At 36.1% G+C, this 25136-nt stretch overlaps 1 protein-coding gene across 5 annotated transcripts; it reads right to left on the bottom strand.

Annotated features, from left to right (window-relative positions):
• On the bottom strand, positions 1-23779 carry Bpnt1 (3'(2'), 5'-bisphosphate nucleotidase 1). Of its 5 annotated transcripts, none has more exons than XM_027934848.2 (10): positions 23628-23779; positions 19083-19210; positions 14670-14774; positions 13386-13493; positions 10925-10973; positions 9529-9620; positions 8418-8462; positions 5484-5681; positions 3180-3285; positions 1-862 (listed from the first exon to the last, which is right to left on the bottom strand). In XM_027934848.2, exons 2-10 carry the CDS (start codon positions 19200-19202, stop codon positions 714-716), a joined length of 972 nt encoding a protein of 323 aa, XP_027790649.1. In that variant the 5' UTR covers positions 19203-19210; positions 23628-23779; the 3' UTR covers positions 1-713. The 5 variants fall into 5 exon arrangements, with proteins under 5 accessions (XP_027790649.1, XP_071456164.1, XP_071456163.1 ...); XM_071600063.1 differs by lacking the exon at positions 23628-23779 and adding an exon at positions 21287-21422; XM_071600062.1 differs by lacking the exon at positions 23628-23779 and adding an exon at positions 20079-20098.
• Positions 23780-25136: the final 1357 nt, after the last annotated feature.

Below are 25136 nucleotides of genomic sequence, written 5' to 3'. Positions count from 1 at the left end.
TAGGATTAAATAATTTATTTTAAAGAAACTTTTCCCAGAAATGTTTCATCAATGTATATAATAACATTATATGTATTCACAATTGAAGTAGGAACACCTTCAAAACTACCATGAAAAATAAGAGAGAAATCTTTGAACAATTAAGGTTCTGTGCCCTAAAGAAATCTGGTTTACAAGATAGGAATGTTGATTACACAAATGGCTTAGTCAGTCAGGACTAAACCTTTTTTTTTTTTTTTCATATCTCCACATAAAAAGAAATATATTGAGTTTATACATTCTCCAGATGTAAAAATTGGTCCAGTTAACTAATCAAGCTAAATTCCTTTCTTCTTTTTTATTTTTATTTTTTTGGAGACAGGATTATGCTTTGTAGCCCAGGCTGTCCTCAAATTCCTTCATTCATGCAATTTGATCCTCTGGCCTCAGATTCCCCAAGTAGGTGGGACTACAGGTTATGCATCACTGTGCCTGACTCCCTGATTTTGTTAAACAGGAAAAAGGACACACAAAATTTATTACATACCTAAGGCAAAGTAGTATTAGACTCCAATAAAACGAAATTCTTTAACCCCATTTTCTATCTTTAAGTAACTACTATAAATCACTGATCAATGATTAATAAAGGTAGAATACTAATTCCATTCAATCAGTTTTTGAAATGTACTGTTTTGAGAAACAAGTCCTTTGGGCTAAAAAAATGAAAATTTTCTTTAAGGAACAAGTGCATTTTTAACAGATTCTGGAACTCGGCTCGCATAGTAGTCATAATTCCTCAGTGTGGCCAGGACCCCTGCAGAGTTCATATGCTTCACTTCCTTATTGTACTGAAGGGCATTTCCATGGATATCGGTTAACTTGCCTACAGAAAAAACAGCAATATAATGTTAACAGATGATTGGATCATGATACTTACAGAATTTTTTTTTTTGGGGGGGGGAAGCGTTAAGCATTGAACTCAGGGCCTGGCATATGCTAGATATATACTCTACCACTGAGCTACATTCCCAAGTCCCTCTAGTTTATTTATTTTTCCCTTGAAATACTGAAGACAGAACTCCAGGTGTGCCAGGTAAGCACCTTACCACTGAACTACCTCCCCAGCCCTTTTTAAAATTTTTATTTTGAGACAGGCTAAGTAGCACATGCTGGCCTTGAATTTGCCATTCTCCTGCCTCAGCTTCTTGAGCTGCTGGGACTACAGGCATGCGCCACCACACAGAGCAAATGTGAAATTTTTTCCTTTTCTTTAAACATTTTTATTTTTTTTTAGTTGTGGATGTACATAATACCTTTATTTTATTTTATTTTTTTTTATTTTTAATTTTTTATTGTGGGTTGTTCAAAACATTACAAATTTCTTGACATATCATATTCCACACTTTGATTCAAGTGGGTTATGAACTCCCACCTTCACCCCATACACAGATTGCAGAATCACATCAGTTACACATCCATTGATTTACATATTGCCATACTAGTGTCTGTTGTGCTCCGCTGCCTTTCCCATCCTCCACCCTCCCCCCTCCCCATTTATTTTATTTTATTTATTTATTTTTATGTGGTGCTAAGGATCGAACCCAGAGCCTCCCATGTGCATGGCAAATGCTGTACCACTGGGCTACAACCCTAGACCAAAGGTAAAGTTTTTAATTTAATTTGTGACCATAGAGCATTTTAACTAAAAAGATTAAAAATATTTTTCTTTAAGATCAAAATTTCATTTAGTATTTTCAACTTGTATTTCTTTTTTCGCTTTATTTTTTTTCTGGAGTTGGGGATTGAACCTAGGTGTTCACACATGCTAAGTATGAACTCTACCACTAAGCTATACCTCCTCCCCCAAGTTATATTTATATATATTTATATATATATAAAAATAAATGTGTGTGTATGTATTTATATTTGGTACTAAGGATTGAACCCAGGGGCATTTAGCCACTAATCCACATCCCAGCCCTTTTTATTTTTTGAGACAGGATCGAGCTAAATTGCTCAGGGTCTTGCTAAATCACTGAGGCTAGCTTTGAACTTGAGATTCTCTTGCCTCAGCCTCCCAAGCTACTGGGATTATAGGTGTGTGCCACCATGCCTGGCCAAAATTCTATTTCTTGATTAATTTCTCTTCTCAAGTGATTATTTTTCCTATTGTTATACTCCATTACCACCATTCACATTTGTGAAAATGTTTTCATCCTACTATTTATTATTTATGCTTTATCTGATGAAAGTTTAGGTGAAGGATTAATATAATACAATTGTATTTTATGAAAAGTTTCATTTTGCATTCTAAATGTATGGACCAAAACAAAGTACTATTTATTTATTTATTCATTCATTCATTCATTTATTTATTTTTTTGACAAAGTTCAATTTAACTTCATCACATGTTAATACTGTGTGGATAAAGTAATATATTAGGAGAAACGAAAGAATAAAATCTTTGCTTATTGTCATTTAAAAAAAAATCTGACAGGGTTTTTGTTTGTTTGTGGTGCTGGGGATGGAACCCAGGTCCTCACACATGCTAAGCACATGTTCTACTATTAGCTACAGCTCCAGTCTCAGGCAAGGACTTATTTTTATTTGTTTATTTATTCAAAGGCAGGGTCTCACTATATTGCCCAAGCTGGCCTTGAGCTGGAGACCCTCCTGCCTTAGTCTCCCGAGTACAGGGATTATAGGAGTACACTAACATACTTTGTTCCTGACAGGAATTTTCAAATGCACTGCTTACTTCTGATGTTTATTTGAAATTGAAAAAAATCATCTTACTGTGTATATATTTGTAATATATTTTCAGTAAGATTTTTAAAAATTCTGTGATATTTAGAACTGGTACTGAGATATTCACCATTTATAGCTTAAGATAAACTAAGTGAGGTCATGTCAGTAATGACGAACACATTATTTTTCAAGGGAAGAAAGCATTAAAACCACAAGATTTGGGTTAAATTAACTGTATGAAGCTCCAAGTCTGCAAAAGAGACAATAAATTCCAGAATAATAAATTTGCTGAACATCTACTTACTCATCTACAAATTAGGTTTTGGACTGGATAATCTCTAAGTTTCCCTCTAACTCTTATATCCTAAGAGTCTAGGTAAAGTAATATTATTAAAATATCATGTTTCAGCATAATATAAAAACTAGAATTCTCCAAAATAAAACAGACTAACCTCCCACAGCATGTAAGATAACTTCGGGAGCACAAGTGTCCCATTTCTTACATCCAGGGCTTGCAAATACATAAGCAGAAGCTTTGCCTTCGATCAGCTGAATGATCTGTGAGGTTAAAAATAACAATTATCCCTCAAGCATGAAATGACTGAGGTACAAATAAGAAAGACTTCTTTCTTCTATCAAGGATACTTCATCAATTCCCTTGTTGGACTGAGGTTAAAGTCTTTAGCACGCTTAAATGACACAAGTATTATGAGGAAGCATGATAATATTATCATAGATATATGATAATATATGACAATCTGAAGGGAGAAAACCAATCATAAAAGCTACAGACAGACCATCTGAACAATCTCCATATTTCAAGTTAGAGAAAATAAACTTTTCTTTATATTCCTGTTTTTTCTTTCTTACTAGAAAAGCAATATATATCATTAAAAATATAAAATTTTTAAAAACGTCTAAAAATTGACCATGATTAAGTAAAGGATAAAGAAATATCAAGCAGTACCATAATGCAAAAATTGTAGTAAGGTCTAACAGATGTGCAGTGTTTATTAGTCTAACAAGTACTTTCACAGGTCTTCAGGATCAAATATGTTGCTATTTCCATTACCAAAACACAAACTTATATGTAGTTATTCCAATATTTCCTAAAATGCACATATAAAACTGAGGTTGCTGATAACTTTCACAACTCTAAACGGCAATTTGCTATCAAGTTAATTGACTTTTTTGGTTATTCTGTAAAATAATTATTACTAAAAACCTCAGACTTCAAATATTCAGATAAAGGACCAGACTGAGGACCAGAATGAGGAAAATCTCAGTGGACACAAGAGTACCAAATGTCTTTCAGAACTGTTTATGAATACCTTCACACATTTCAACTAGTTGCAGGCTTTTGAGTAAAAGGTTTTCTTTCATTCAACAAATGTTGCAAGACTAACATTATAGATTAAGTCTAACATTATATATACCAGTTTGTTTTTTGATAGGAGAGGGCTGTAGCTTTCCTTAAATTCTCTTAATGTAAAAAAGTTGAGAACTGCCCAACAAGATTCCCCCTCCCCCCACAGGAGAAAGGTAGAGATGTGCAGGATGAGAAATTGATGCTTCTTAGAAGAAAGGTGCTCCTTGGGAATAAAAGAGATGATGGGCTTTGGTGATTACAAAAGTTAGGGGCAAAGGGGAAACATAATTGTCGTTATTTATTCAGTGAATATGGGGAATATATTTTCACTTTGAGCATTGCTTCTAAAGCACAGGCAAAAAAAATGAATTCCATTCAGTTCAATAAATATTATTTGCCTTTCCTATGTTATGTACACATGTGTGAAATGCACACACTATCGCTTAAGTAATGTAGTTCAGTATCATTAGAGCTGACGTATGAATTGCAAGATGACACGAGACGAGGCTCGGGATGTACAGGAGCCAGGAAATAGCAGGCTTTCACTCTGTTATTAAGTTTAGATCTTAACTGTTGTGATGGGGAGCCATCTAAGCATTTGGGACAGGGAGAAGTTTTGCATTTTTAAATTGCTCCAGTAGCATTTATAAAGAATAGATTGAACAGAGATCACTCAGGGAGCTATTATAGCAGCTCTTGTGATGACAAGAGATTTCAACTACAGTGCTGGCAGCCGAGAGGACAAGACAAGACAATAGGGAAGAACTGTATGGGTAGGACTAGACTGATAGTATAGAAGGAAGAAATCTGGGATGACTTTCCCAGCATCTGGGTAAAGCAATCAGGAAAATGATGGTGGCATTAACCAGACTGCAAATAAGAAGAGCATATCTGGGTGCGGTTAAAAAGAGAATAAGGTGAAACTGGACATGTTGAATTCGAGATACCTGAGGGATGTCATGATGATATCCAGGGATAATCAGATGAGAAGAGATCAGGGCTAACAATGTAGGTCAAACTGTGTCCCATTTCACAATTCTCTCAGAAGGTTGGAAGCCTAGAGTGAAAGAATGGGGGAAGTAGACAGGAAGGGTACAGACAAGAATGTCCCTAGGGTCAGCAGAAGAAAGGTCTAGGAAATCATCTAGGAGGGTCCTTGGTAAGAGGCATGGGTTCCTATATATCACTTAATAATCCTGGACTCTGAGATGAAAAAGACTTGAACCTAAAATCTTTAAAAATGTAAATGTTGCTGAATGTGCTTTTAGTGGCAAATTATAATCTTTAATCCCTTCTCTTTAAACTCTTTTTCACATGTTAAAAGAATTCAGTATTTCCATCAATGATTCAGTTGAATTCCAGAGCAGATGACAGATCTTTTTCATACCTTATTTCCTGCTCCTCCTACTCGCAGCACATCATCAGGGTTCATAGCAGAAACACAGTCTGTAACCAACTTGTTGCTATGGGATCGGGTAGTTGTGATAATGTGTTTCCCGGCAGGGACTTCTTTCAGCTGAAACCCAAAGGCACCTAAACCTAAAACTCCCCAGATTGTCCTCCCCAACACAGCATCTGGTCCTGCCTATGTAAATGAGTGAAAAAACAACAAATCTTATAGTCATTTGGAGAAACACATTAGTCATAAATGAAATATTTAGTTACATTTAATTAAGGTTAGAATATTTAGAATATAGGATATTTCATTATAAAAATGAAACACAATTAATGTTATAAAGTACAACAATATCATTGACAAAAAAATTTTCCTGACATAATGTGCTGGTTATTCCCAATGCTGTTTTGGTTAACAGTTTCAAAGTACTAGGGAACTTCTGGTTATTCCCAGAGTCTTCAGGAAAGGAAACATCACATACTGGTTACTCTCTCTGAATCATCCAAAGATCTTTTGGCTGTATTGGAAATACCTGTTTTCAAAAGGTACTGAAGTCTTCCGGAAAATAAACACTATGTATTGAATATGTATTGACTACTACTTTTCAGTATTCAAGAAACAGTAAGGATCATGTTACTCTGGCGAGAATGGATTTTGCTGCTATAGAGAAAGCAACTGAATAGGCTGATACTGAAGAACAGCCATAGATAATGGGGTCAGGGTTAAGATTTTACTGACAATTATACCGGTAAAATGACAAAGATAATGCAGTCTTAGAATTCATATTTTCCTTTGCAGAGCTCAAACAATTTTCAACTACAATGTTAAAAAGTATACATTTCACATGAAAAACATAAACTGTATTACATGGAAAGTAAAACTGATATATAAAATAATTAATCCAAAGTTATTAAAATATGATACTAGGGCTGGGGTTGTAGCTCAGTGATAGAGCACTTGCCTAGCATGAGTGAGGCCCAGGGTTCGATCCCCAGCACCACATAAAACTAAATAAGCAAAATAAAGGTATTGTATCCATCTACAACTAAAAATATTTTTTAAAAATGATACTAGTATAGTAGATATACATTACAGAGATTGTATCTTAATCAACATGAAGCAGGTACCAGGCACCACACTAAATTCGTAACAGGTATTATCTCATCCAAGCCTCAAAGCAACCCTATGAACTTGGTATTATTATACTTATTTTAAGGATGAGAAAAGAGATTGGGAATCATTAAGTAATTTGACTGTGGACTCTGCTACTGAACTAATCAGAGCTGGTGATATTCACTACATTATACTGTCTGGGTTTACTCATCACAGGTGTTTTCAAATGTATCATCTTATTTGTCCTAAAGCAGTACATGGGGTGTTGTTGGAGTAAAATAAACTTATTATACAGCATGGGTTCTTTGGGAAGTGAATTCTGAGTTGGATAAATGTCAAGGTGGGTTCCTAGGAACAATACCTGTAGAAAGAAGCAGGTATGTGCAGATGGCAAAAAGCGAGCTACAGGGCTGGGGATATAGCTCAGTTGGTAGAGTGCTTGCCTTGCATTCACAAGGCCCTGGGTTCAATCCCCAGCACTACAAAAAAACAAAACAAAACCAAAAGTGAGCTATGCTGCAGCCCAACAATATCTTCCGCAAACCCTGTCGAAAGCTCTGGAGCTAGAATAGTTCTTCAGGGCTGCCCCAAATTGGATTGAAATTCTAGGCCTTTATACTTAATATAAAGTATAAATGGTCCTGCAGTGACCATTTCTGGTCCTTGGAAATGAACTGCCTCGGGAACAGATAAGATGCTGGAAGGGTGAGGCAATCTCCAAAGAGGCTGACTTTTGACAGTGCTCTCTGCAATGGGGCAACAAAGGAACCAATAAAGAAGTACTGGTGCTCAATATGTGTGTGTATGCATCTGCTGTTCCCTCTTGAGCCTACACTGCAGGAGGGGCTTGACATGTGAAAAATACACATGGACCCTGTGGTGGCTCTTGGTACCCATTAAGCTTTAGCTTGCTCATTGAGACTAATTCTGTGCCTAGCTAGACACAAATATTCTGGTCCCTAAAAAGTCATACTACTGCTATCAATGAATATGTAGACAAAGAGATTGGGTACAAAGAAACTGGTGACCTGGTGATGTTCATGCAGTCCATGATGCAGCCAGTTGGCCTTCCTCTGTGCTCCTGCTCTCACAGTTTCTCATTAGCTCTTTCCTTCAAAGTCCCCACATTAATTTTCAGAGGGTAATAAAGGGTGGCATTTCACCTCACAGATGAGTTAAGATTCATAATGGTTAAGAAGCTAGCTCTGACAAAAGACTGACTGGGTTTCTTTGCACCATGCCATGCTGCTTCTTTTACATGCCTATTGGCTTTAGTGCCTGTTGAAGCATAACAAAGTTTGAATTAAGTCTTTCATCTAGCTCAAGAAAACAATATGGAATATTAGTAAGGCTTGGACCTGTCTCTGAAAACCAGCTCTGCCATTTACCAATTAGATGACAGTGGTAAGGTAATTGCCTCAGTTTTCTCTTCCTTAAAGGGTTGCAGTGAGTATTAAAAGAGATAATGCTTGTGCCTCGAAGCATACTGTAAGCCCTTAAGCTCTTGATAAATTCAGCTATTATGACAATGATTATATAAAATGGAATATTCAGCCTTGAATACCATCAACATGGCTGAACAACTTTTCAACTTCCATTTGTTGCAGCAAATGTTAAAGCATAAGCAAACAAGAAGAAAAAGAGGACAGAGTGTAAGAAGGGAATGTGGCAAGGGGAGAGGTAAGGAACAGAAGATACTGAACAGGAGAAAATGAACTGGTACATGGGATATACAATAACTACCTACGGGACCAGAGTGCCTATCTCTTTTCTACCTTCTAGTGAAACCAAAACCCTAACTATTTTTCTCACCTTTGCTTCATTCCTGTGTTCCCTTAACTTCTGCTTTTCATTGTTCTGTGGAAAATGAATACAATTTTTCGAATCTCAGAAAGAAGGGATTAAAAATTGTTAATAATTCCTAAGCATTTAGCTCTTTATTTTTGATGAAAGATTCCATGCACGATAAGGTTTTCTATGACTTAAAGGCCCCTCTTTTAAGTAACAGTATTGACTTAAAGTTTATATAAAAATAACAAGCCATATCTGCATATAATACTGTATAAATATTAAAGCCATATTATAAGAAATTAATGGACACATAAGCAATTCAGTGAGAGGCTTTAATTATTTTGGTATGTTTTAAGAAATGCATGATTATAAATCAAATTTATACAAATAGCAGGAAAAAACAAATTCATATTAGAAGTAAAGATTAATCCTGCTCTTAAATCAGAAATTCAGAAGTAATAGTACCCAGTCTGGTTACTTTGTTTCCTCAAAGTTCTATCAAGGTCACATTTCATACCTTATTTTATTTCAATAATTTCCTTTAAAATGTACAGTGATTTAATGATAAATTTTTGCTTTGAAATTAAACTAGTTTCTTGTTTCTAAGGAAGACAATTTCTTTGGAGTATACCAGAATGTCAAAGCAGATTAGAAGAGATGAAATAAGAGAAAAAGAGTGCAAGAGCACATTCAGTTATTGTCAATGTTGGCTGTAATTTAGGCACTGTGCCTAAAAAGCACATATTACTTAGAAAGCAATGTGGCTAGCATCTTTTCTAGGTTGAAATGCTTCATTTCTTTAATAGGCTTCAAGAGACCTGTAAGTAAAGTGTCTTGATGACCACAATAATCAAGAACCATATCAGTAATTCTCAAACTTCTGCACTTGAATCATAAGTACATAAAGAATATAATGCATATAGTATGTCTATGTATACATATATACATATTTATACACTCCTGGTACCAATGCCCCCAGAGTTTAGGGTATTACCTGGGAAATCTGTACTTTAAAAAGTTCCCCAGATGACTGCCTATGCAACTAAGCTAGAAACCACTGGATTAAATGACATCTGGAATCATAACTCTCTATTTATGTAATACAATATTTCTGTATCACTTATAGTTATACCTGGTAGTTGTAATATGGTTGGTTAATAATGCCTGCTATGGCTTTTCCTTCATAGGCAATTCCAATAAGAACCGTTACATTGTCAAGAAGACCTATGAAAAAGAAGTATCAGTCATATCTTTCTCATGTTATGACTCATCATCAGTACATCAATTGCTGCAAGTTATTTTTCAGTAAAGATAAGGAATATGCAATGACTTCCATTATCAATCCTATTTATGGCAAAATGCACTAATTATAAGACAGCTGGCCAGTGATGGAAATAGGGTCTATGGACGTTTAACTGAATTGATAACTATGTCTCATTAGTACAATTTGTAAAACAATTAAATGAAGCAGCCACAACTCCACAGCCATTATCATTAGATTCCTCTATCCTTCTTCCACCATTATTCAACTCATTCTTACCTGATGAATCACGTGTACTCCTAAATTATTCTCTAGACTTTCATTTCAAACCTCTAAAGCAAGGTTTCCTAAAGAGGGGGTCCATAGACTATCAAGCAGTTCTATAATTAACTGATATAATTTTTACAATACAATTCTGAAGCCTTTTCCCAGAGGTATTGAGTGAATCAAAATTTGGGAGGTGGGAGTCAAGACTTAAATAACTTTCTACATTCTCTTATATACATTAAAGCTGTATAGTGCTTCCTTATTTCTCAAAGGATTATAGAGATGTTTCAGTACAAAAACACTGCTTGATTCATTCATCACAGACATGTCTCATCCAAGAATGAAGGTTTTTTTCCTAGTAATCAAGAAAATTTTTCTTTTTTTAAGCCATAAGCTGAGAACCAATGTAAGAAAAGCTATGTAAAGCTCTACTTCAAAAATAAAACTCTAATCTGCTAAAGCCTACAACTCTGGCTCTAAGCCCAGTCCTTTTTACTTTTATGTTGCCAATTTTATTTTCAGTTTGCTGCTTTCTAATTTTTCTCATCTTTGAAACCTTCAGAAGAAGGGAGCATGAACAAGATGTACATGGGATAGTGGTGGTAGTAGAACAAGGACAGCAGAGCTGAATTTGTCATCATTTTCTACCCCAATAAAGCTGGGAATTCATTGTAGTTCCTTTGGTAACACTGATCTAATATGATAGATATTCTCATCTGGGAGACATTCAGGCTTGTGGGGCTGGTAGAAAATGGGCAATAGCATTTGAAGGAGATGAATTTCTCTCTCTCTCTCTCTCTGGCATTGGAGATGAATAGAACTGAGGGTCTCATGCATACTAGAACTGATCCCAACCCTTCTTTTGTCTTAATAATCATTGATGTGTGATAAAAATTAGCTACCATGAGCAGTTTTTTATGTAATACAAAATATCAAATGTTTACAACTAAATATTATATCCTAGTCTTACTGCTGTGAAATACAGAAAGAAAATACCAACCTTCAGTATATTCTTTGGTACCATCCAAAGGATCAACCCAAACCACAAGCTTAAAAAAAAAAGGAAAAAATACATATAAATGAAGTATACAAAATTCCAAAAAAAGATTGAAACTACTCATTTTACATTTTTGAAATTATATTAGGGAAAGCTTAAGCCAATATCAGTGTTAGGATAGTGGGGGAAAAAAATCTAGTAAAGATTTTGGAATGATGCCGGGTGCGGTGGCACACACCTGTAATCCCAGCTGCTTGGGAGGTTGAGACAGGAGAATCACGAGTTCAAAGCCAGCCTCAGCAACTGTGAGGCGCAAAGCAACTCAGTGAGACCCTGTCTCTAAATAACATAAAAAATAGGGTTGGGGATGTGGCTCAGTAGTTAAGCGCCCATGAGTTCAATACGCGGTACCACCAAAAAAAAAAAAAAAAAAGATTTTGGAATCATGGAAGAAGTCCATTTAAACTGGAGAAAAGTCTGATTCAAGAATCTATAATACGAAATAATTAACTGCAAAATTACTGTCACTTGAACAATGCCATGAACACTGACAGGTGGTACAGTAAAAACATTCAAGTGGCACCAAAAATGTTTTGAACAATGTATGGGTGCTATTCAGTTTTTTAATTTTCTTCTTCTTCTTTTTTTTTTTTTTGTGGTGTTGGGGGTTGAACCCAGGGTCTTATGCATGCTAGGCAAGCACTCTACCAACTGAGTTATATCCCCAAACCATTTTTTTTTTCTTATTTTTTCTCCCAGTAATCCCAAACTGCTGGGATTACAGTGCTAGGGACTGAACCCAGAGCCTCACTCTACCCTTGAGCATTTCGCTCTGCCCTATTTTTAACACCCCCACATCCCATGCTGGGGATAGAACCCAGGCAAACACTCTATCACTGCTACTCATTTTTATAAATAAATGCTGATTATTTTTTAAAGACAGTCTGATTACTTTAAGGACACATTCACATAGGCCAAAGAAAAATAAATAGTTCATAGAGCTGGCAATAAGATAAACAAAGTCTTTATGTTTATGATTTTCATCATTTAGGATATGCTGCCATTTACTACTAGAATTCTAACACTTGATGTGAATTTGTAATAGGCAGCATGTTTCTTTCTTTCTTTGGTGCTGGGATTGAACCTACTGTCAGTCACTTAGCCACTGAGTTACATTCCCAGCCCTTTTTTATTTTTTGAGACAGGATCTCACTAATTTGCCTAGGGCCTCACTTTGCTGAGACTGGCTTTGAGCTTGTGATCCTCCTGCCTCAGCCTCCCAAGCTGTTGGGATTGCAGGTGTGTGCCACCACACCTGGCTTGAGATGGCATGTTTCTGATGGAAGACACCATGTTTCATTTTCTTTGTATCTTCCACAGCCCAAAGCAAAATGCCTTACCTAGGTATTTAATAAACATGTTTAAAATGATTTAAAATTAGAAAACTAAAGAAGTGTGTTTAAATCTGAGGTCACAGATTAATTTAATTCAAACAACTATAAAAAGAAAGATGAGGGGCTAGGGTTGTAGCTCAGTGGTGAAGCGCTTGCCTGGCACCTGTGAGGCACTGGGTTTGATCCTCAGCACCACATAAAAATAAATAAGTTAAACGAAGGTATTGTGTCCATCTAGAACTAAAAAAAAAAAATTAAAAAAAAAAAGAAAGTAAGATGATTTTTATGGCCTTATAACATAATAAGGTAGTAATTGTTTCGTCTTCTTCCAGCACCAATAACCAGTGAAATGTTTTGCTACCAAATTTAATAAACAACAAGTAAGATTTTTTCTGTTATTTATTTATTTATTTATTTCTGTAATATTGGGTATTAAATACGGAGCTCATGCATGCCAGGCAAGTGCTCTATCACTGAACTATATCCCAGGCCCTTTCTGTTTTTTGTTTTGAAATTGGGTCTTGCTAACTTGCTCAGGTGGCCTTGAAATTCAATCCTCCCGCCTCAGCTTCCTAAATTGCTGGGATTACATGTACGTCACCACACCCAGCCTGAAAGTATTTTTTTTTTTAACTTTATTTTATTTGTTTATATTTTTATGTGGTGCTAAGGATTGAACCCAGTGCCTCACACATGCTAGGCAAGCACTCTACCACTGAGCCACAACTCCAGCCCCTGAAAGTATTTTTAATCATTATCTCAAACCAAGCATGGTGGTGTGCACCTGTAATGCCAGCAACTCAGGAGGCAGGAGGATTGTGAGTTTAAGACCACCCTAGGCAAACATAATACTCTGTTTCAGAGTAAAAAGGAGACATAGAAAAAGAAATTTAAAAGGTCAGATATTTCATATGATTGCCTGATAACTTCTACTTTGGCTCTGAAAGATTTCAAGTTCCTTCTTATTCCTATTTTATAACTACTAAATTTTTATCTTACATGCAAATTTTATTTCCTTTACCATGGCAAGAAACACTAATAGAGTGTATAAAGTATTGAGATGGCCTTACGTCTTCCTCTTTAATAGCACTGTACTGTGATGGGCATGGTTGCTTCAATATTTCCTCCCACTGACCATCTTCAATCAGCTCTTGATCCACTTCTTCAGGAGGGAGGTCCTGCAGCAGAGATAACATTAACAGTTACTGAAGCTGTTTAATGTTCACTCTCAGTAACAAAAGAAAGGCAGCGTCACAATTTTTATTAGTCTTTCTGTTTACCATTATATTTAGATCTTTTTTTTTTTTAAGAGAGAGTGAGAGAGAGAAAATTTTAATATTTATTTTTTAGTATTTGACGGACACAACATCTTTGTTTGTATGTGATGCTGAGGATCGAACCCGGGCCGCATGCATGCCAGGCAAGCACGCTACCGCTTGAGCCACATCCCCAGCCCATATTTAGATCTTTTAAAGCAAACCCATGGTGCTAGAGATGTAGCTCACCTAGAATGCTTAAGGTCCTAGGCTCAATCCTTAGCACTGAAAAAAAAATCAAATTTAATAGAAAACATGTTTCTCAAAGTCAACTAAATGGTCTCAAGTTCATTATCCTGAATAGGGTTTAAAAAGAGAAGATATTTTAACAGACTTATTTATTTTTTAAAAAATGTATTCTTTCTTAATTATAAGAGATTTCAATTCTTTCACTTTCAAAGTGTTATGGTCTTTGGATAAGTGTGGAAGGAGGCCTAATTTTAAAAAAACAAAACCCATCGTATTTCTAAGTTCTAGAACTTTGCTCATCTTTTTTATCTTTGGGACTGAACTCAGGGCTTCAAACATTCTAGGCAAATACTATACCACTGAGATATACCCATCTTTAGTTTATATGCTGAGTTTTTTTAACAGTAACCATATCTTCTATAACTAAGAATTGAAATACCTGGCCTAAATACGGACCAAATGTTTTTCTGTGGTACTGAGGATTGAACCTAGATGTGCTTTACTACTGAGCTACATCCCCAACCCTTTGTATTTATATTTTATTTTGAGACAGTATCTCATTAAGTTGCTAAAGGCCTTGCTTGCTTGATGAGGCTGGCCTCAAACTTGCAATCCTCCTGCCTCAGCCTCCTGAGTTGCTGGGATTATAGGCATACGACACTGCACCCAGCAATCAAAATGTTTTAAGATCAGATCCTCCTTCCAAAGGACAGAATAATTACTTCTGTGTTAAAGCACTAGAAACAATGTTTAAATTCGAATAGTGATATATAAACCACTGAAGTGTCATTTACAAATCCATATGGTAAACACAGATTAAAAATATACCATGTCCCTGACAACTCTTACCTCTTCCCCTATAATTGTCAGTTTGGGGAATTTCCGTGCCAGTGAAGAACATATGCTCATCTGTACTAATCGGTCAGCTTTGGTCTGCAGGTCTGTTGCAGAGGTCTGTAACAAAGAATGCAAACTTTAGCAGAACTAATGTAAAATAAATTGTCCTCTAATTCCTAAATGCATGTCTTTGTAATGTATAGTGTACTGTCAATTTTTAGAAATGCAGAACTTAACACCAAATGAATCAACTAGTTTCTTGGCTTATTGTTTCTCATAGGATTAATAGTGGTAAACTATGGAAGTGAATTTTTTTCAGTGCTAGGGAACAAACCTGGAGCCTCAGACATGCTACCCATGCGCTGTACTTCTGGGTTACATCTCCAGCCCAATAGTATGTAAAGTTTGAAATGGTATTTTTAAATTATTTTGAAAATTCAGAAATTTCTTTTATAAGATCTCTAGATGGCCAGACATGATATTGCATGCTTATAATCTCTATGTTTAGAGAGGCTGAGGCAGGAGGATTGCAAGTTTGAGGCCAGCTTAGGCAATTTGATAATACCTGTCTCAAAAACTAAAAAGGGTCTGAGAATGTAGCTCAGTGGTACACTCCTGGGTTTAAGTACTTGGGGTGGTGGTGAGTGGACAGATCTCTAGATATCAAGCTTTGTCTTAAACAGATTAAAAACAGGAAACTTAGTGCTGGAGTTATGGCTCAGTGGTAAAGCACTTGCCTAGCATGCATGAGACACTGGGTTTGTTCCCCAGCACCACATAAAAAACTAAATAAACAAAATAGAGGTCCTATGTCAAGCTACAACAAAAAATATAAAAAAAAAAGATAGGAAACTTATGACATTTCAAAGTCAAGTTAAATACTATATATTTTAATACTGGGAAGGTGTTCCTTACAGGGATTTTTTTCAATGACTGCCCCTCAGATTTACTAATGTACACAATTCTTTCTTATTTCTAAAATCTAAAATGAACTCTAGTAGTATTTAATATATGGCCTACCTATGGTACCTTACTCAATCCATAGGTCAGAAAGTTATACTAGTGAAAGGCAGTGGAAAATTTTGCAATTGACTCCACAATCTCCTTTGTTAGTTTGCTTTTGGTGAATTATGGCATGCTCTAATTTATATAACACTGGTTAGACAGATTTACTGATCATCTTGAACAGAATCTTTAAACTTCTTTGCAATGACCTAACAAGTGATGGTGAATATGACTTTTATGACACATTGAGATTTGCTGGTTATCTCAATGCAAAGTATTATTCTACTAGAATATGAACCCACAAAGGGGTTTCATTCTCTAAAGAACTATGCTGGGCAACAGTAGGTACTTTATAAATGAAACTACTTAAATGAATTGTTGAGTTTGGAGATTAATTATGTATCGACTGAGTCTGGAGACCACTGCTGGAGAGAGTGAGTGGGGGGAGGGAGAGACAGAGAGAGAGAAAGGAGACACACTGACAGCCCTGCATTCAATTATCTGAGAAAATATATCCCAATTATTTTCTTCTCTAAGATAAATATTTCCTGGTCTATCAACATAATGCTGTACCTCATCATTGTGAACACCTTGTGCCTGATTTCACCTTTGTTTCTCTTAAAATAAGGTGTCAAACAAGTGAACATAAAGTACTAGAAATGACCAGTATTGAGGATAATGAGATTTTTTTTTTTTTCCAAACTTGGACACTGTACTTCTAGTATTCCTTAGCTTCAGGATACAAAGTTGTACAACATAAAACCAATTTAAACAAAATAAATGATGCTGAGGAAGGAAACAAAATAAATGATAATCTAGAAGGAAATGAACCAGAATATTGGCAATGGTAATATGATGGATGGTCTCTTTATTGCGTGGTATTTTTCTCAATTTCCTATCTTTAATAGAAAAAAAAAAAAAAAAAAAACCCACAAATGAAAACAGTAAGATGAGAAGCCTTCTGAATGCAGCTGTGTACATTGTATGTGGACAACAAAAACCTTTTTTCCAAACAAATTTGAATCAGATTTACCCCATATTACTTCAACATAAATATAAGATTTTATAATTATTGCTGTTACAATATGTTATTGGATTTGGCCCTCTTTTCTCAGAGGTCACAACTACTTTGAATATTTATCATGGGATCCGATACATCAACCAGCCCTTCCAGTGTCATTTTATTGACAAATTTGGTAAGCGTGTTTTCTATAGTGGCCTCTTCCAGAGTTTTGAGAAGATACATTCAATAAAATTTTACTGGCTGGGCACAGTGGCATACACTTGTAATTCCAGGGACTTGGGAAGCTGAGGCAGGGGATTACAACTCTGAAGCCAGCATGTGCTACTTAGAGAGACCCTATCTCTAACTAAAAAGAACTGGGAAGGTAGCTCAGTGGTAAAGTGTCCCTGGATTCAATTCCCAGTAAACTGTAATTGAGTGATTAAAGAGAATGGGACAGTGTCAGGAGCAATCCTGCATCCTGCCAGCAAGGATACTTTTCCAGGCTGAAAATGAATCAAGAATTAAAATTGTAGGGTAATGTTATTTGCCTATTTATGAATATATCTAATGGTGATTTATGATGGGGAATGGGAGACATCATCTATTATTAATAACTTGAATCTTCTAAAATAGACAATGGAACCTGTAACAAATATTTCCCAGAAATCACGATACCCTATATTTGGGTCTGTATGATCCGGTCCATAATTATATCAAAAAAGGAAATGGACTTATTTCACTTATTTTTTTTTCAGGTGCTGGGTATTGAACCTAGGGTCTCATAGTTGCTAAGTATGAACAGTGCCAAGGTACTACACCCCCAGTTTATAATTTCTAAACTTTTTTTTTTCTTTTTTGCTATACTGGGGATTGAAACCAGGAATATTCTACCTCTGAACTACATCCCTAGACTTTTTTGTTTTTTATTTTGAGACAGGGTCTTGCTAAATTGCCAAGGCTGGCCTCAAACTTGCATTCTTCTGTTTCAGCTTCCCCAGTAAATGGGACTGTAGGTGTGTGGCATTGTTCCTGGCCATATTTCAACTTATTTCTAAGTTGCTTTTCTTTTTTAAATTTTTTTTAGTTGTAGATGGACAGCATGCCTTTATTTTATTTTTATGTGGTGCTGAGGATTGAACCCAGTGCCTCATACATGCTGGGCAAACTCTTACCACTGAGCTACAGCCCCTGCCCTTTAAATTGCTTTTTATTCATACATATGCCTCTCTCTTCAGTGCAAGGAATAGAACCCAGGGCCTTGCACATGCTAGGTAAACACTCTGCTATTGAGATACACCCCCAGTCCCTCATTTGTTGTTATTGTTTTTAAAATAATATCAGCTATACATAGATGCCTGACTTATCCTAAATGAGTATCTTAATTATAACTTATTTCTATGATTCTATTAAAGCATTGTTGTTTCGGGATGGGGGTCTTTCTATGTTGCCCAGACTAGTCTAAAATTTGTGGGCTACAGCAATTCTCCTGCCTTAGCCTCCCAAGTAGCTGGAACTACAGGCATGTTCCACCACATCCAGCTTTTAAAATACTAATGGAAAATTACGTTCTTTTTTTTTTTTTTTTTTGGCAAATTACATTCTTTGATTTTTTTCAATTATAACACAATCTTCCTTAAAGATGACGCTAAACATTTAAAGAGAAAAGACAGCATACAGAAAGTTATATTTAAGATACGTAATGTGAACTAATAATTAAATCTTGTGGCATATTTCAAACTGAAACTCATACATGGTAGTATTTCCTTTACAAATCAAATATTACTATAAAATTTCTGATAATTTCTCTAAGTTTAAAATTATCTAGTAAAAAGAAAAGCTTTGGTTTCTTTCTTTCATATTTTTTTTGGTACTGGAGATTGAATCCAGGGGTCCTCTACCTCTGAGCTACGTTCCCAGTCACCCTTTATTTTAAGATAGAGTCTCACTAAGTTGCCAGGCTGGCCTTGAACTTGTGATCCTCCTCCCTTAGGTTCCTAAGGTATTGGGATTACAGACATGTAATCTGTAATCCCAATACCTTAGCCTAGCAACAAACCTTGTTTTGAGTCTTTTCCATAAGGAAAAATGTATTGCTTTTAGTATAAGGAACAATTATTTAAATGCCAGATTTTATTAAACACATCAAGTTTCCTAAAGATTGCATTGTTCTGCATGTAACAGATTAGGATTTGTCCTAGGGCTGGACATTGGTCAAAAGACCCAGTCACATAAATAAAGATCTTGGGTGAAGTCTGGAGTCATTTTCAAAGCAGATACGTGGACCATCTGAGCTAAGGATATTGGAATTTCCACAAGGGAACCATCTATTATTTTAGCTGTGAAAGTTTGTCCAAATTCTTTAGCTAAATCTCAAAGAGCAAATACAGGCTACTATGAAATAAGACTTGCAATACCTTTTCCACGATACCTAGGTCTCCTTCAGCAATAACACGTCTAACTATAGTTCCTGCCTTCTGAGCAATAGAATACGCTGAAGCTACCAACCGCATCAACACAGTGTGACTCGAAGCCATGATGCTCCCTAAAAGGAAATCAAGAAAAATGCTTTGTTACTTTAAAAGCCAAATATTGGTTTTACATACTTGAATTCAATTAGATGCATATTTATTAACTGCTTACTTTAACTGAGTAGGTTCTTTAATAAATATGTACCTAAAGAGACTTGGGCAGGGCGTGATGGTGCATACCTGTAATCCCAGCAGTTTGGGTGGCTGAGACAGGAGGATTATGAGTTCAAAGCCAGCCTCAGCAAAAGCAAGGTGCTAAGCAACTCAGTGAGATCTGTCTAAATAAAATACAAAATAGAGCTAGGGATGTGGCTCAGTGGTTGAGTGCCCCTGAGTTCAATCCCTGGTACCAAAAAGAAAAAAAAAAAAGAACGAGATGGAAAAACCTCAATTTCAGCATTAACTCTTTCCTATAGCATTTTTTTTTTCTCTCTGCAGATGGGACATTTCAAAGCATATTATGATGAAAAACTGGCCCAAAAGGCTCAGCATGTGAAAAAGTTTTGTGTGTGAGATATATAATGTGCAAAGGCTATGGAAGATGTTTCAGGGGCTAAAAGTATAAGATGTAACATCTGCCTTTAATGGGTTAATATTTTGGTGAGTTATGCAGGATATAATATAACCTAATGTCTAAACCCAAACTGGCTTCAATAGATTAAGGGATTAAAGTGTATATATGGGGTAATTAAAAAGAAGAAGGGGGCTGGGAATGTTGCTCAGTGGTAGGGCTCCTGCCATTGAACAACATGTTCATGCAACTGTGCAAGGCCCTGAATTTGATCCCTAACATCACACACAAACAGGTTAGGGATTACACATTATTACAATTATTTTCTGAAATTCAACGAATATTCTTTTAGAGACTGAGTGAAATTTAACCTGTTTTGTTTACCCCGTCCTCAACAGTAGCCAAACAAAGAGAAAAATCATCATAACTCGAGTGAAGATAATCATCTGAAAAAAAATTATGAGTGTCAGGTAAGTCCCTAGCTCAGATAAATGGAAACAAACAAGCAAGCAAATCCCCAACTTGTAGGATTAAGTATATTCCTTTTTGAAAACACAAATTCAAATCCTGGAATTTTAGTGACTGCTCTGGATGCTGGGATATACCACCTAGATTCCCTTCAAACCAAAGGGCTTACTTCCCCAACTGCTAAGATGATGGTCCCTAGCTGTCATCTTTCTTTGGGAATTTATCTGCTAAGAAAAGTCACTTCATCTGAAGCTTGTCAAAAGGAGGGTTTAAAGGCCACTGCCCACCCAACTGGCTGCCACCCCAAATCTGAAGGGTCATCCCAACTTTTGAGTACCCAGGGAGGACTACTGAGTTCACAGTTGAGACTGCATCCAGCTCAACATGCCCCCTCCTACTTCCTTCCCCTTCCTCTTGGGATCAAAAGAATACTCCCTAATAAACCTCTATCACTGTCTCAGAGTGTTCATGGAGAACAAAACTAAGATAAAAACTTTCAGGCTGGATATGTAGCTCAATGGAAGAGCACGTGCCTAGCACACCCACGACCATGGTTTTGATATCCAGCACTGCAACAAACAAAGAAACAAAGGAACAAAAACTCTGTAATTTCTAAATCAAACTGGATCAACAATATTTCATTGCAATAAGGCCACATATTATTATTCTCTGCATACAGGAACTATATATAAAAAATAGTACAAACCTTGATTCAGCAAGTCATTGTGCTGTTACAAATTTCTGACTGAATACTTATTTTGATGTGCCTTTTAACCCCTTTACATCTTTTTCTATCACTCTCATTCTATTTATGAGAATTATTAAGATAATTAAGATAATATACAAGTGAAAAGATGGAATTGAAATTGATTTATGGTAATGAATATCATATTGTGACCAATAGCTGTCTAGAATTAAGATGAAAATAAAATGGGTTTCTGTGGAATATATGAATTCTGTTTACCTTATTATATCATAATCAGGCTAGATTAATTTTCTTCACATACTATATATTATACATGGAACAAACTAGCTACGATCATTACCAATTCAGGAGCACCACAAACAGAAAACATGAGAAATAATTTAATAAACATTTCATTGGCCTTACTTTTGCTCCTTTATATCAATGGCCAGCCATATAGCTGATTTATTCTGTGCTGGAAAAGTAGTCTTCAGGCAATTAATTAATTCTATCTAGATGTCTTAACCATTGAGTATATTTTAACATGTCCGTATCTTATTCAGTTCCCATGTTATGAAAGACTTCCTTTGTGATTGGAAGGTCATTTTTCCTTACTATCTGGTAGCATTATAACTTTTCACAAATATCACTTACCTTTGAGCCAGTTAAGCAATCATTTGAGCCTTGTCAGGCTTTGGGTGTGACTAAAGCACTTTCCCTTCTGTTTGCCAAGTACATTTCATTTTCTTCTTCCAAAGAAAAACTTTCAGGCTTAGGTGTCTACTACCTTCCTCACAAAATGTACACTATACTTATGAACCATCATTTAAAGCTAACATGGAAAACATACGGTTTGATATAAAAAAATAAAACTTACTTATAAACAGTTTCCACAAATCACTTTTATTGACAAAAAAGGAAATATTTCTTCCTTTTTTTCTCTGAAGTACTCCACTTCTGGTCCAAAAGGAATTAGGAATGAAATATTACTATCCCCCAACCTAAAAATTTTCTCATATTTTTAAAATAAATGGATACAATATTGGTTCTTGTTTTAAAAAATAAATGTAGTATTACCAAAGCACAAACTCTGTAAAAGAGGTTCCTATTAGCCTTTTTAAATTGTGCCCTAAACCAGATCCCAAATTAGAATTACCTTTTGATGTTACCCGTGAATTAAGAGCAAGACTAAAAGTAGTCAGAGGCAAGTTAACTTTCTTTTTTAAAAAAATATTTTATTTTTTAGTTGTAGTTGGACACAGTACCTTTATTTTATTTATTTTTATGTGGTGCAGAGGATCGAACCCAGGGTCTCGCACCTGCTAGGCGAGCGCTCTACCACTGAGCTAAAACCCCAGCCCCAAGTTAAATTTCTTAAAGTTCAAATTAACAACTGTACTTCTTTTTCTATCAGTTTTATATCTTCTGGGTCCTAAAACATTACCTTCCATGAGCATATCTTTTTCTAAAAGCTTAGTTAAAAATAGTGGTTAAGGGCACAGAATCTGGTCCCAACTACCTGTGTTCACATCCTAGCTCTGGCACACACTAAGTGTGTGACCTTGGGAACACCACTTAAATTTTCTGTGCCCAAACTTGTAAGTGTACATAACAATAGTACCTATAGTACAGAGTGGCTATAATTATTAAGTGAGTTACATATACAAAGGACTTGTCCCTGTAGGTGAGCATCAAATAATAATGTCTAGCCATCATTAAAATCTTTTGTCCTTATTTTTGGCTATCCACCACAAACATGGGACAGTGTTGAGGGTAAAAAGTTCCTACAGCTTCTGCAATAGTATTTTGACCTTAAGGATGTAATATGATACCCAATATGACCCTGAATCATAGCACAGGTTCTTTTCCCATATTTTTTACTAGTTCATTACAAAAGGTTCTTTCTTTAAATAATATTTTAGGCTTAGAGTAAATATGAAAAAAGGTTTTACAACACGTAAGGCAATCAACCTAACCCTCATCCATTTAAGAAATCCTTACAGTTGCCAACAGAGCTAGAAAGATGAAAAAATAACAGGAATCAAATGACCAGTTTCTTCTCATAGCCTGGAAGAGGCATCTTTAATAATTCAACATAAAGATAGTGACCATATGAAGATTAGGATCTAAAAATGACAGATGTGTTCCCAATCAAAATACTGTCTTTTGGAGCTGTCCTAAACCACACAAGTAAAACAATGAGAAATAATCGCTTATTTTAAAAATTATAAGAGGTAAGAAAAATTTTGTCCAGTTTTCAAGAATGTGAGGAACATGTTCCAGAGCATCCTTGGTTAGAATGAAAAGCCATGAAAACTCTTAGGAGGGCTTTGAGAACCTCAATAAAAGTAACATGTACACATCTTATGAACCAGAAATTATATTTCCAGGAAAATCCAAATATATCATGAAGGCCTATAAATATGTAGAAATGGCAACTGAAAGAGTATTGGCTGTTAAAATGAAATTTAGTGTTACATGTAAGAATTTCTAAATTTGGGTGCACTTAAGGAGCTCAAAGTCTAGGTTGCCTTGTTTCTACAATACAGAGCGATAAAAATATCCTGGAGCACGAAAATGTTGACACTCAAGATTCTAGGTCCAGAAATGGAATATCCGGAAAAGCAATCTGATTCACATATACTTTCTTTTCTTTTTAAACATAAATTCCTTGAATCTCCTCTTATCTGTGCAAAGGGGTAGAGTTAAGAGTCAAGATTTGCCAAAGGCCCTTCTCTCACGTGACAGGGACGGGGAGAGCACTTACTTTGTCAAATTTGCAAGGACAGCGGACAAAAGACGCTCTAGGGGTAACCTAACTGGGTTACCAAACCACAGGTCCCTCGGTATGTCCAGTACCGCGTTTCCGTGCAGCCAATAGGTCGTGCTGGGACAGAGGGCAAACCTACCTCAGCGACTGAGCATGCGGGAAATTCGGCGCAAGCGCAGAACAGGCACTTCCCAATTGCTGCTTCGGGCTCCTGACCCGTCAGAAAACTCCACTTATCCGTGTTTTATGCAAAGTCTCCGTGGTGCAAAAGCTCCTGATAAAAAAGCGAAAGCTGCATCTACTTTTTAGGGTAGTTTCTGGTTTCAGGTGGCTTCCAGCACACGTGGTACAGTTTGGCTCTAACCAAATTAATAGCAGTTTGTTTGGGTTCAGGTTTTTAATGACTTGCCTTTATTAGACTCTTCAGAGCTCTCAGCTTAGTTTTCATTTAAACAATATTTTACCTAAAAATTCATTGAATTATTTTGTGAGAGTGGTAATGAGTAATTTTAAAATTTTGTTCCTGTGTGCTCTTCTGTAACTCTCAAGCTTTTGTAAATAGAAACAAACAGTAATCTCTGTTTTTAAAACACTCACCAGAGAGGCTGGGGATATAGCTCAATAGTAGAGTGCTTGTCTAGAATGGAGGAGACACACTAGATTCAATCCCTGGTACCTTGAAAAAAAAATTGTAATTGCACGAATACAAGTGGCATGAATAAGGACAAACACAACCTACTCTAAGCATATAATAAGTGGTAAGAGAAGTCTGCAGGCATCCTAGAGAACAGCTATCTTCCAAGTGTTGGTTGCATCCTCTTAACAGGTTTTGCAAGGCAACAGCATAGTTAAATTAAGCAAGTTGTTAAAGCAGAGGCTAATTAGGAGTTTCTATGTGTATACATCTTTGTGCTTCTTTGAGATTATAGCTATAAAATAGATCCCAGATAGGAACTGCAGGTCAAAGATAGAGTGCCCTGGAGCCTAGATGACTGGGCTTGAATTCCATCTCTGCTACTTCTTTGTTGTATGATCATGGAAAGTTACCTTACAAAAAACTAGGAGAGAGCTGATAGCCAAATCACACTAAGCCAAGGAGACTTCATTCACACTCCTGTAGTGTAAGTAACTGAAATGGCCAATGTGGTCCAAGAGTCCCTAGTAAAAGTCAATTATAACTTTTTTTCTTTTATTCTTTCAAGCTGGGGATTGAACCCAGGGCCTCATGCATGTTAAACATCTGCTCTATCATTGAGTTCCACCTCTAGCCACTTCAATTAGATCTTTAAAACTCAATTTATAATGGTTGGGGATGTGGTTCAGTGGTAGAGTGCTTGCCTAATATGTGTGAGGCCCTGGATTTGATCCTCAACATGGCTGGAGTGGGTGGGTGGGTGGGGACACACGACCCTCAATTTGTTGAAGTGTTGTTGATAATATTTATATGGACCTGTGTACTCCCTAAAGCAGTGTTGCCCATAATGGAGTTGATGCCACTGTGTGTCT

The sequence above is a fragment of the Marmota flaviventris genome, chromosome 12, assembly GCF_047511675.1.
Source record: "Marmota flaviventris isolate mMarFla1 chromosome 12, mMarFla1.hap1, whole genome shotgun sequence".
Classification (NCBI taxonomy): domain Eukaryota; kingdom Metazoa; phylum Chordata; class Mammalia; order Rodentia; family Sciuridae; genus Marmota; species Marmota flaviventris.
Note: the sequence above shows the minus strand (reverse complement) of the source record. Positions and strands in the feature narration are given on the sequence as shown.